The sequence below is a fragment of the Apaloderma vittatum genome, unplaced genomic scaffold, assembly GCF_000703405.1.
Source record: "Apaloderma vittatum isolate BGI_N311 unplaced genomic scaffold, ASM70340v1 scaffold23589, whole genome shotgun sequence".
In the NCBI taxonomy this organism is placed as follows: Eukaryota; Metazoa; Chordata; class Aves; order Trogoniformes; family Trogonidae; genus Apaloderma; species Apaloderma vittatum.
Window position 1 is genome coordinate 16,315 of NW_009733836.1, and position 13,584 is coordinate 29,898.

Sequence of the window (13,584 nt, forward strand, 5' to 3'; positions counted from 1 at the left end):
TGCTCCCTACAGGCTTTCATTTAAACGGACGTCGAGAAGTGGATGCTGCTTCACTTCATGCAGAGGATTCCTCAGCGTTCTTGGGTCAGATCTGAACCTTAATTCTCTTTGGTATTCACCGGCCGAGCTCTGAAGATAGGGTTTGTGTGAGTGCAAGAAAACCTGTGGGCTATCTTTTGGTGGAGAAGGCCTGAAGTGGCCCAACTACCCCATAAAGATCCTGATCACCATCTCAATGTCCTTCCTGCACACCGGGCAAGGTGATCTCTTTTTCTTCAGCATCTTTGCACACTTGAAACAGGCCACCAGGTGAGCAGTCCTCCCGTGGACAATGTTCCCATCCCGTGGTCTGTGATGGCATAGGAAGCAAGGATTCAGTAATTTTTTTATACTCTCTAAAGACTGTATTTCTTCCTCCTTCTTATGCTCAGCAAAATGCAGCAGAGACTCCTTCCCTTCACATTCTCGTGCCAAATCCAAAGATTCAATAGAGCTTGAGGGATCTACACGCGATTTGTTTTCTACCACGTACAGGTCTTTGGGTTGGCCAATTGGAGCAGAAATAGTCCTTCGGCAGTCCGGGACATCTATCCCTTCATCATCTTTTTTGTTTTGTATGACATCAATGTTGGAGAGAGAAAGAGAATGAGCCAGTTTGGGACAATCTGAGTACCAGTCCTTCCGTAAGGCCCAGCAGCGGTAACAGTACCGTTTGCCTGGAGAGTTAAATTTCTTGCATTTCGTGCATTGCCAGCAGTCCTGGGGAATGATTGGGGCAGACAAAAACAGCCACAGGTTAGTGTATTCTTGCGTACAACTCGCTGCTTCTACACAGGAAAAGCTTCACCAAAAAAAAGATCATTTATTACCAAGTATAAACTTGCGTATTCATGACTTGCTACTTTGACTATCAGCACTTTAAAAAGCCTAAAGAAAATTTGATCACCCCTGTGCACTCCACAGTTGCAGACCTCTTAAGCATTAAGATCTGTCCTTCCCTCCTCCGAGCCTTCAGCGCTCAGGAAGAATACAATGTTCTCAAGCTGTGCAGTTTATTGAATTTTCAGTATCTTGCTCTAAATTTAAGGGTAGGGCTCCTGGAATCAGTCAGGAATATATTTCCCAGACTCAGTAATCACTTAGCATCTGTTGAATCTGCACAGCTAATAGCAGCTTGCTTGATTACCCCACACGGGAAGGGCAAGAGCCGCCCAAGTTCGGAGCCATGATTCAGCTGTCCAATGTCAGGGATGTCCTGATTTGTCAACCATGCACAGTCTAGAAAATTATGCTAAAAAATATGGAGCCATCAGCTGCAAAGAGTGCCACGATACGCTATTGCTGACTTACAAAACCGCAGAAGGCAGCCTGCAGGACTGGGAGAAAAAAAAAGGACAGATGAAAGAACACAAATTCAATGTCCCTCAGTATCTGTCATAAGGGAATTGAGAAAAGGAATGGGGTGGTGTGAAGGGAGGCAAACCCATCGTTCCAACTCGTTTTTTCATTTAAGCATGGAAAAGAGCTGCGGTCTGCCCTTAGAGAGGCACTGCAAGGGCAAAGGCGTCACACCAGCAGGTAACGCAGGCTCTCCTGATGGAGGCCATGCAAGGATCACAGGAAAACGGGAGTGAGGTGAGAAGTGGATCCTCTTCTCCTCCCAGAGAAGAGAACATTCTCCTACTACAAAACCAGTAGCAGTTTCAGAGCTGGCCTGGACACCCAGGACTCGGTGGAACCTTGCTCCTGACACAGAGACTTCCACTGAAGTTTTTGTTTTGGAGTGTGAGCGCTTCATTGATTACAAAGTGCCTACTTTGGATTTCCAAGTCTCTGCCAAGGATTATATTCCAGACTTCTTTCAGAGGACAATACAGAATGAACCTTATTAAAACATGCATGGATGTTGTTACCACTAACTTCATACAGCATTAGACTGACCATGCTGGAAACTGAGGGTCTAATCTTCACTCGTTTTCTGGGGGTGTGAAGGGATAAGTTAAACCACGAATGAAAAGAGAGCGGCTGCCCATGCTGACACATTACCCAGGCACAAAAGGGACGAACAATGGAGAAACAAGGAGCCTAATCTCCCAGTCAAAAAGCCCTCCTAGCTAGAGCACGTGGAAATTCTCTCATGTTGCCACAAAAAGCGGCCGAAATCTGGCAAGTTCCAGGACTGCTCTGTGCCCGGGAGAGACACTTGGTGTCTTTGGACTGGGTGGGTCAGAACATTTGTGGGCTGCCAGTGCTCAATGCCCAGCCAGTTTCGAATTCAAACCAAACCAGAGCAGGTCAAACTATCTTTTCTACACTCCTTCATAGGTTACAAAAAGGCTTTTCTGCCTTGATTTTTTTGCTTTTTTTAGCTTTTGAAACTCATAAAAGTAACAGCTTGTCCTACCACAAACAGTCGTAGCTGTAGGATGAGTTTTTCCAACTACAGCTGGGATGCAGCACACCCCAAGCATGGAAAGCTGACCTAAAGGACGCCTACCTCAGAAGCAGCTTCTGTGTCTGTGTCATCAGTTAAATACTGAGAGTCCTCAAAGTCATGCCCACATGCCTCCTCGGTCACCTGGAAGGAGTGGAAACGCTGTTAGAGGGGCACAACTATCTCTATGAAGTGTCTGGCACTGTGTGTCAAAACTAAAATGGGTATGTAATCCCCACAGCAACTTCTGCAAGTGAAAGAAAAGTTAATTTATGTACTGCATCTATTCCAAAATGTCGATAACCATCGCTGGGCTGGTTTACAGCCAAAACCCAAGCAGACTGACTACACAGAAAAGCTGTCGCCCCGTGTACGGGATGGTGAGTTTAAACTCTGGATGGTTACAGATCTAGCTCCTCCAAAATCAGTGCAGCACCATGAGATCAATCAAACGAGGCCAACCTGTGGAACACAGGCACCGTGGCCGTTCTGAGAGGTACCTTTTTGTCACCTTCTTTCGTTTCCTCGCAGTCAACCGTTTCCACCTTGACTGCGGCGCTGCTCTGATCCGACGGGCACTCATTGAGGAACCACAAGTCATCAGTAGTATCCGAGACAATGGCAGTGTCTATGTCCTGGTGGAAAAGAAACAGGAGAAAACACTCAGAGCCCGGGTTAGCGGCGGCGGCGGCACCGCAGCCGTCGCCAGAAATGCCTTCTCCCCTCTGCCTCGCTAACAGCTTTCTCAGCCCTGAGCAGCTTCTCCAGTCACCCGTGGGAGAGAAAGGGGCAGCTCACGGTGAAGCCAACCCTTTGTGCAAGCAGCAGTGTGCTCGTGCCCCTGGCTAGCCGGCCACATGGCAGCTGGCCGCCACGCTACAGCCCTCCGCACCACGCAACAACTTTCAACCCAGAAGAGGGGCAAGTCCTGAACCACAACCAAATGCTCTGGAGGGCAGAAGGACCTCCGACAGCTGAGAGAGAGCACCTCATTTATTTACTGAAGAACACTAAAGGTAACCGACCACCTGATGTGAAAGGCTGGGACAGGAACACACAAGGGAGAGGCTGAAAATCCTGGAGTGGGAAGGGGAAAGAAAGAAGGAGAATATTTTATTTACTTGGAACCCAAAAGAAGAGAGGAGGAGCGCACCTATTTAAAACGTCTACACACCTGGTTAGTCTGAATATCTGTCGATCCATTACTTCTCGACTTGTAATTGCTTCTGAGGTTGCCTAAAAACCACCATGGAAGACCAGCTACATCCCATTCCTCAAACACTAGGTCCAGTTTAGGCTTCTTGCTTTTAGAGAGGTTTTCTATAAAGTCTTTGTCTGTAAGAGCCAAGTAGAATCTAAGTCATGCCACACCTACGTTATAACGAGACCAGCAGAGAAAAAACGGGCCCCAGGCGATTTTAGAAATCTTTCTTGCTCCTTCTTACAGCAGCTGCTGCCAAGAGCTTTGGGACTATACTGGGATGTCAGACGTCCCGCACGTCTGTACTCGTGTATCTACTCAAATCCGGCATAAAAGTCACTGCACAGCCACCAGAGGTCAGAGAGGCATCCCAGTGTTCCCAGTGTCTCTGTAACAGGACAGGTTCTCTTTAGCTTTACCTTGATTTTAAGACTCAATGCTGAAACACGAATCCTTCTTTCAGAGCTTTAACGGAGTCAACGCTGAGGAAATTTTCTGAGTGACTTAAGACGCAGAAAGGACTGGTCTGAATTTAGTTTAGATTTCCAGTGATGGGAGCTCCTGAATTCCCAAACCATGCCCAAAATAGGAGGCAGGAACGTGAGAATCCACTCTCCCTAACTGTGTTTCAGCCTCTTTTTTAGCCTGTGCAGTTTAGTCTACGATCCCAAACTCAGCACTCTTGAGTTTCAAGATAACCTTGAATCTCTCCCTCTTCAGTGCCAAGAATTTGAAAGGCACAAACAATGACTGTTTCTACCTCGTTTTGCACATGCAGCCAGGAAAACATCTACCACTCTCATGTGACCTGGAAATACCCACGCTTGCAAAAAAGATTTGTTTTTACAAATTAGGTTCCCTGACACGAAAACAACATGAGAATAGAAAGTAGAAAAACAAGAAAATTGCTTCCATAACATCAGAAATCCATATGAGTGAACCAGCAAGAAATCCCCAGACATTAAAACAAAGGAAAAGTCTAAATACAAAGGAGCTGTATTACACTTAAGCTGGATAGAAAAAAAAAAAAATCCGTTGTTATTCAGTTCCCTTATTGGTTTGCAGGTAATGACTGCCAACAGCTCGGCCTGTGTTCTTTGTAACTGAAGGAGAGAGTCCCTTGGGAAGATAAATAGATACAAGTATAATTTCAGCATTTAAAATACCCTTCAGCAAGGTCTGTAATATTTTTCATGGCATTGTTTAGTGATAGATGTGGTTTGGGGACTTAACCTGCCATTTCATTCAAAGTGTTTGTTTCCTTACGAGACCAAATATCCAAGCTAGAAAACACATCTATCATAAAACGCTGCTGACAAACATTTGCAGTTCTCTCAATCTTTAGCATAAAATGATGATTTTTAAAGATTATTTTATTAGTCTCCCAACACCCTCCTCCAGCATCTTGCCGATGCAGAACTCAACGTGTCGCACCAGGCAGAGCTTGTCCACGTTGTGTTACTGCAGAAAATGTGGCACTCACCTTGGTAGTTCTCACATTTTTGCTCTGAGGTAGACAAAGCAGAAGCATTGCTTTCACCCTCCATGACGCCAGTGTCAGAACCTTCTTGCTGGCTAAACTGCATGAAGGAAGGAAAAACCAGATGTTAGTCCATCAGAGCTTACAGGGACAAGGGGATGTAGCACTTCCATTCTGAGTCACCAGCTGCAGTACAAGACCAAGAAGTTGTGAAGAGAAAAAAAGTTTCTGAACAAAAACTACACGCTATGAACCCTTTAAGAAGGCTAACGCATCTGTAATCAGCACAAACAACATGTTCACAACCTAGGAAAAATCTTAAGATTGGCAAAAGTCCTTCGACACAGCAACACCGTGACCTTTGTGACTCCAGCCCCCAGACACTTCCCAGCTCAAACTACCTTAATTAACTCCAAAATTCACCTGGAAACAAGTTTGAAGGTGCAAAGATTTTTCCTAGGTTTCAGATTCTGCCTGAAAGCTTCTCGAAACAATCCTACTAAACACAAAACTTGTTCACACATTTTAGAAAGCTTAATTATTTGGCGATTCCTACTAAGAGAGGGGATGGGAGAGAGGGGAGAAAGATGTGAAAATACAGAGCACGCTGGAAGAACTGAGGACTAGAAGTGCTACACCCCAGAGAAACGCGCTCAGAGACTGGTACTCTGTTATGAAGAGAACAGAGAAGGGTCACTCTGTCCCTGCTCTGTGGACTCCAAGAACTTTTCAGGAAGGTGAGGACCTGGCAGCCAAGCAGCACAAAGTTCTGGCAGTCCACCATGCACAGGTACAGAGAAGGGGCACTCTGTACAACAAAAGAAACCACCAGACAGTGGGTTTACCTTCAGCTGGTCTCGGCTTGGCTTATCGACGCTCTGTTCCTGTGCGAGATTCTGTGCAGCATCTAGATGGCAGGTAAAACAAAAGAAAAAACCTTCCCTGGTAATAACCATTCTCACAACACAGAGGGTCTTCAGCAAGCAACCAACGAGCCAAGCTTGGCAGACCTCTCAGGTAAGGCTTTAAGAGGAGCAGAGCCCTTTCTTTCTCAGAGAGCTGGCTATTTCCTGGAGAGGCAGGACTAGAGTCTGTGCCTCCTTGGAGATGAAACCTCAGAGCATGCAAGAACCTTCTTCCTAATGCAAAAAACTTCTTTTTCCTACAGGCTGTCTCGGCGTTGCAAGCTCTAGCTTCCTTACAGAGGTCTGCACGGAGGCAGAAACCCTGAGCAAGAGCAGAAGCGAGGAGACCCTCACTTGAAGGCTGGCTCAGATCCATGCTGAAGGTGAACAGAAAAAGAGTAAGATTTTTAGAATTACCTGAGGACACCATCTCTTTCAGCTTAGGCAGAGACAGGAAAATCGCCTTTCTTAAAGGGTGTGGGCACGGAGAACAATGACTAGACTAAAGAAGGGAAAATTCCACGCACAGCAGCAAGCTCTTTCCTGGGTAACTCTGTACACATCCATTACACAATTTAATCTAGGTGATTATGACGGCTCTGAGAGTTAATTAAAAGGCCAACCTAAACATGAAGACCAATCAAATTAACAGAAATCTTTTTAGATAATAGGAGAGCTGCACTTATGAAGCCTACCCTTTAAACAGAATGACTTGCTAGAGAATAAAAGATGCACGGACCACTCCTGCTTGTTCTCCTTTCAATTTAGCAGAGAAACTCCCTGCTCAATGCCAGGCAGACGTAAACAGTCGAATTCATGCCATGAATCACGGCACGGATATGCCAATGCTGAAAACTGCTGCTACAGGCAGGAAAGGCGACCACAAAGTTGTCCATAAAATGGACCAAAACACAGGACCACAAAATGACATGGCTCTATCCCACATTCTTCACTTGCCGTGCATTAATTCAGCTTTCCTTTCTTCCCTTCCATCACCCTACAGCTTCTGCAGTCCCTGAGTACTTAATACCTGAAAGAAAACAGAAGCCAATTGGCTCATCCATAATTTCTTTGGCTCTGCAGGGGAATTAGAAGAGGTGAAGACTCCTCCTTCTAAGACTTTATAAATAATGCAAACTGGCTTTAAACGCTGTGTGAAAAGACACTCCAAGCTGACTGGAAAGCTTCCTTTTTTTGAAGTTACCATACGCTATACACACTGACCTTGCAGTGAGGTATTCCTTAACACACCTCGTGTGAGTCACGCAGGAGAGGGAAAGGACACCAGCTGATAAAGGGCATTGATAAGAGCTCAGCCTTTCTTATCACGATGTACTGCAGTCACTTTTCTTTCTACAAGTGTACTTAAAAGAAGTTGCTGAGAGTCTGCAAAACCATGCGCAGATAAGTGCGATTTGGCTAATGAATTCGACTTCTTTAAGCCCTGTGGCACTTCTCCTTACTCCCCTCTGGCTACGGAAAAGGAAAACCAATACCTCGAGTCATCTTTCCTGTGTATTTGTCAAAGACCTGGTCTGCCAAGCTTGTTTCGTTTTATAGCCACACACATTCAGAAGCAGACACGGTGGTATAACTCAGCGATTATCTCCCTGAAGGAAGAGTACTTCCTCTGGCAGGTTTAAAAATAGTTACACCATGACTGGAGCACACACGCAGACCCAGCCGCCCACACGCAGCCACAGGCACACACCAAGCAGAAGGGGACAGGGCAGCAGAGGAGAGAGTGTTTCGCTGGGATCCTTTGCTCTCCACATACACTGCCCACAGGGAGCCAGGGCGTCACCAGCGAGGGGAAGGGCACTCACACAGTTATCTGGAGGGAAGAGTCCACACAGGAAGGTTCTTCTATATAGAGAAAGGATGGTGACCTCAGAGGCACCAATACACGGCTCCAAGCAGAGGACTAACCAGTTTAGGGCCACGTTTTCTCAGTTTCCAGATTTCCACAAGCGTTTATGTATTTGTGCAAACTAACTCCTTATGGAGAACTAAGTCTGTATTATCTGCTCAGAGACCCCAGGAAGGGCAGCACAGGACTCCCCAACTCTCCTGGTGCAGCTCCTTCATGATTTGCACGCTCGTCGTTTTATCACAAGTTCGGGTTGGTTTTTTTCAAATTAAGATTACCAGCCATACAACGAGAACTAGCTGCAAGGAAGCCTTCAGCTGAGATTAATTTAAGAATAAACTTTAATTTATGACTGAAGGACTTTTGATGAAGACAGATTTGATTTCTCTTATGAGCTTGTAAAGTAAGTGACCTTTAAAGGTTCAAGTGTTAGATTAAAGTCCAGACCTCTTTGGCTTGCAGAACTAGACTGGGCTTCCAGCACTCTTATAAACAGTCCCAAGAGAATGAAGGAATAAAATGAGCGTGCTATGAAACTGAGAAAAGATTGAGAAATAACGATTCAGGTGGGATACTTGATTTGTACATCCACAGTATTTAGCTCTGTCAGCGTGCTTCCAGACAGAGAGTGTCTGCTACTCCGAGGTTTGGCCGTTGGTCCTAGGCAGCCAGGTCACTCAAAGAGCTAACTGATTTCATGTCACAGCTACTGATGGTGGACACACAGAAAAGACACGTGCTCAAAGTGATTGTCTCGTCAAAGCCTTCATTACCAGTTGGTTCCAACTTTAGAAACACTTCTCTTTTTCTAAAGGTCATTACTTACCCAAGTTACATCAACACTTTATTGAATATACTTGCCCATACTGTGACAAACCTACCTGCCACTGCAGCTGAAGTCAGGTTCCGTTTCAGCATGTCATAGACTGGGCTGTGGGAAAGAAGGTGACAGCATTACCCTTTCAAACTAGGGACAGAAACTTTCTTTTATTATCCAGGGAGGGACTGGGAAACGCAGCAGGTTGGGGGTTTTTTCGCTACAGACAAGTCGAGCTCAGAACTTAACTGAAGGATGCAGAATTTTGCTGAAGTGTGAGAACAAGGGCCTGAGAAGATGGAAAAAGATGTCGTTTCAAGCACTTCCCTACCTGGCCCATTCAGAACGAGCTCTTCAGAACCAAGGAGCTCAACCAAAATTTGTCAATGCATTAGCCAATAAGCCACTGAGCAGGGCACTGCATACTCCCAGAGCCAGCAAACAGAAACAGTGACACCAAGAATGTCCCGTCTCAGCAACCTCTGCAATACAACACACGTTAAAGGTGACTTTTTCCTACCTTGGATCTTTTACAGAGAAGCTCTCGAGTCCCAGCAGCTCTCCCAGCTGATCTCCTCCACAATGGACCATGTGTTGCTGCCTTTTGTCATAGAGCTGCCTCACCATTATATACTGCCCGAGGTAATGCATAACCTGCAGATAGAGAACACACCATGAGCTGCATCTGCAGCCGAAAACAAACCACCAAAGACCCTGGAAAATCTGGTTTAGTTTAGGACACTTGCCTCCTGCTACCCTACACAGTCAGTGTGAGTCAAACAGAATCTGCTTTTTACGCACACTTGTAATTTGCTGCTGCGGCAGGTATCCCCAGTTAAAAGAATTAAAATAAGGTGTTACTAAACCATGACCACGTTTACAGCGCTGTCCCTCAGGACACAGTTTGCAAGGTGCAAAAACCCCAAAGTGCATTACTATCACAAAGAAGGAAGGAAAACTCTGAGAGCCGGGGCTGCTGACAGCTACAGAGAGACATCTGAGCACAAGAGGAGAAAGCAAAACTGCGTCAGGCGCAATAAAGGCAGGTTCCACCCCCCATTACCCACCAAAGTGACCCTCCCGAACGATCCTGTTACCAAAAAGTTGTTAACAATACTCCATTCACTGCAGAAAAAAATGGCTTAAAATGTTAATCTACACAAGTAACCTGCATTTAATACTCGGCTCTCCCCATTTAAGCCATTCAATTTGTTTTTGCAAAAATTTTTAGAAGCTAAATAAGTTATTTAAATGCATAAGTGTTTAAAATAAGTCACAGGGCTCTGCAGGAATATTTGACACATTCATAATGAAAAACCACTGCATTTAATTCTTTGCAGACAGGATACTCTTGTAAATCACAGTCAGTGTCATTTTTTTAATCTTGTACACATATTGCATTTTAATCTTAAAATAAATTAATTCACAGGCTCTTTTAGGTTTAGCTGACAAGCCATTTCAAAGGAAAGCTGAAAGAAAAATCCAATTTTTCAGGCTTTCATGCACTGAGCAGAGAGCAAGACCACTGAGCAGAATCTCCTGCACTCTCTCAGGAATGCAGCTAGCCCATCTCCCCTTTCTCTAAAGATGTTTCTGATTTTCCAGGATAAATAATTTTCTTTAATATTTCACACTCCTATTCCAAGGGCCTCTCAAGAAAATTTATGATCGATCAAATCACAACAGCCCTATGGGTGAAGTCTCGTTTTGCAGATAGGGCTTGAAAATACAAAGAAAAATGAAGAGCCAGGGACCAGGCAGAGAGGGAGCTCACCTCCTTCAGCGTGAAGGTTTCCCCCTGGGCGCCTGCAGCCTGCAGAATCTTCAGAAGCGGCGGTTTGGGTCGCACCTGAAACACAAGGCAGAGAGTTTTGTTTGATTCATCCTGATTCAAGTGAACACACACACACACACAAAAAAAAAGCCCAGGAATTCAGGCAGCCAGCTCTAATCACTCCCACTGTCCCATTAACTTTGATGCTCTTCATCCTGTGAAGGAAGACGGGAAACTCAGACCCCTGGAATGGAGTCGTAGGTAGTGACTAACCAAAGGCTCTGAGTCATGGATTTAGGAACAGCAGCGTTGTGTTCAGGTTGCCACTTTGGGAGCAGCACGCCTGAGTTTTCTCAGCCGGTGCAGTGAAAAACTCACAGACCCCGGGGAGTCTGTATTCATTAGGATCCATGAACAGGCACCTAACAGTCCAGACTGAATTAAACAGAGGGTTTGGTTAATTAACACCAAGGATCAGAAGGTGTGTTTTCTGTGTATCTCTGTCATCAACCAAAATCTTTTATTATCTAAAATATAAAGCACCCTGGGAACTGCCCCACAACCCCTTTAGGTTTCACCCACGCAGCCGAGCAGCTCCGAGCAGCAGATGAGACAGATGATGCTACATAAAACAGCAGCAAGTTTTAAACAGCTACTGCCCCGCTACTTCATCTACTCCACAAGAACGCTAACCATCCCTGGGAGAGTGCCACCACACGATCGGATGCCCTGTGGTCCCTAAAAATGCCAGAAAGCCCGTGCCCTTCTCCGAATGCTGCAAGACCATGTAGGGTTTTGTACACCAACACACATGTCCCGCGCTGAACCTCTTCCTCCGCTCTCCTTGGCTATTAGGCACGAGTACGGTGAGACCCCTCCATCCGCCACAGGACAAAAAGTCCAGTCCCCAGCACACCCTGCTCATCATCACTGATTCCGCTACACTTTGACAAGGTTTATCCTCGTAAGACATGTCACCTGTGCGAGCTAGAGCCTTCACCTCTCAGTGTCAGCTGGGCTCACCTGTGTCTCGTACCCACCCCTCCCTTCTGCCTATATAAATACAATTTCCAGCCCTGCAATGCTTCCTTGAAACCCAGCCTGAGCTGCAGCACCGCGTTCCTACATGAGGTAAGGAAAGCAGGTTTTGGTTGCTTATCGTGAATGTAATTTGTCAATCAGCTATCAGACGCTATCTCGGCAAGGTGTTAGTTCTAGTGTTCTCTAATACTGTAAAAAAGTCATCTCTTCTGTGAATGTGCCTGGCTGGCCTGCCTGTTTTCTCGTTATGATGTTTGCTAAATGTGCTTTTTGAGCTCAAACAGAACAGCCCGTGTCCAGCCCCAAGTCTTTTTCTCAAGAACAGCTTTTTCACAAGGAAAAAGCTCAGCACAACTCCAAGAAGTGCTTGTGTCAGCACATGACTTTAATAAGATGACATTATGCATTTGCATTCATTCATTTCTCTAATGACCACTCTCAAATGGATTTGAAGTAACTTCTTATACATCTCTTTCTGATTAAAGAAGCAACCTAGTTAGCTTGATCACTTTAAAATGGGTCCTTAGCTACTACATTACAGCCACAACGGCAGTGTTTACTCCACACTGCCTGGGACAGTGAGTGTTGACAATCAATATTTTGCTACTAATATCAGAGCCTATTTAGTTGGGTTTGTTTTTTTCTTTCCATGCAGAGTGAATTGAATAAACAAGCACATACATCAATTCTGCACAGGACTTGGCTACATTTCAAAGCTTCTAAATTAAGCCCCAAATGGGAGTCTCTCCCAACTTCCCATCAGCTTATTTCCGCTCCTGCCACATCCCCTCGTATTCTGGAGATGATTTTTACAACGGATTGGCTCTGGAAGGCTGGATGCCTGTCCTGCAGAAGGCTTTCTGATTTTTTAGACCAGAGTTCTGCTGCTGCTGTTTGCAAATTCCTCTTCTCTGGCTGTCACACCATGTCGAGCCATGCTCAAACCCCACACTTGTCATGTTGGCCTTGGCTTGTGGCTACAACTACCTTTTGTTCCAGGGAGGCTCCAGGAGTAGTCGGTAACAGGAGTGCTACATGTTCAATACTTAAGTTGACTCCAGAAAAAGGCATGGGGATGTGTTACTGATGAGGCAAGGTTACAAATCTCCAATATCTCTACCATGAGTTCAGCATTAGGAGGAATGCTGTATGCAGAATACTTCAAGTATAGCACCAGCAAAAAAAAAAAAAAAAAGCATTATACAACTTCTTGTATGGCCAGTTTTATCTGCCTTTTCCCTTTAAAACGTTCATAAATCGTTGATCTGATAGAGAGAGCTAGCTAACAGCTCCTCAGGATAAAAGCCCTACTCCATTAGGCTAAATCCTTTTTACTTAAATGTACTCAGAGAGCTTGGATTTGATGGAAGAAAATCACTGCTTTAGTGAGGAGAAAGCAGTGAGTGAAGACAAGTGGGAAAGGTAATTACCTGGTTAACTTGTCCGAGCGCGATTCTGCAGGCGCTCTCAGCTGCTGGATGCTGGGCAGGGCTTGAAGATGTCATTGTGGCAGTGATGAGCTGTTTACAGCACAAACCTAGAAACGAGAAGGTTTTGAATTTAACCACTTCCACTTCTCGGAAGCTTCTGGAAACCCGCGTTTAAAAATAGCCCTGCGTGCATAACTTAACTGACCGCTGCATAACGTCAATATTCCTGTGCCTGTCATCGATCCGCTCTGTCCTACAGAGCCCGACCAACGGCCACGCGAGACTCCACGAGTGGCAAAAGGGGGTGAGGAATTGGGGACCTGCCAGCTCAAGGGAGCTGCTGGTCTCCATCAGCCCACTGGCAAACTCTTAACGCGGTGAGATCCTGGAGTCAGAGGCAGGGCAATAGAAGGTGAGTCACACTCAACCCCAATGGAAATCATTGGGATTGCCCAAAAGGAGGAGCAGTCAGCGCTGGCAGCAATGATTAACACATTTCCCTCCCCCCCAGCTTCTCCAGGAGCTGAAAACCTGCTAAAGCTGCTGCAGCCTTCATCCCAAAAGCACAGGTGCAGGCTCTAAATGACCAGTTTTAAGAGTGGTGAGCAGGTGAAACGATCCTTTCCTGGAAA

The 13,584-nt window shown here is 45.6% G+C and overlaps 1 protein-coding gene across 1 annotated transcript; it reads right to left on the minus strand.

Annotated features, from left to right (window-relative positions):
* Positions 1 to 204: 204 nt before the first annotated feature.
* On the minus strand, positions 205 to 13,027 carry MDM4 (MDM4, p53 regulator). Its single transcript, XM_009876055.1, is given in 12 exon segments — positions 205 to 759; positions 2,498 to 2,578; positions 2,935 to 3,069; positions 3,460 to 3,492; positions 3,494 to 3,511; positions 3,609 to 3,769; positions 5,119 to 5,215; positions 5,961 to 6,022; positions 8,772 to 8,821; positions 9,228 to 9,361; positions 10,482 to 10,556; positions 12,953 to 13,027. Coding segments are annotated over 12 exon segments (1,476 nt in total).
* Positions 13,028 to 13,584: the final 557 nt, after the last annotated feature.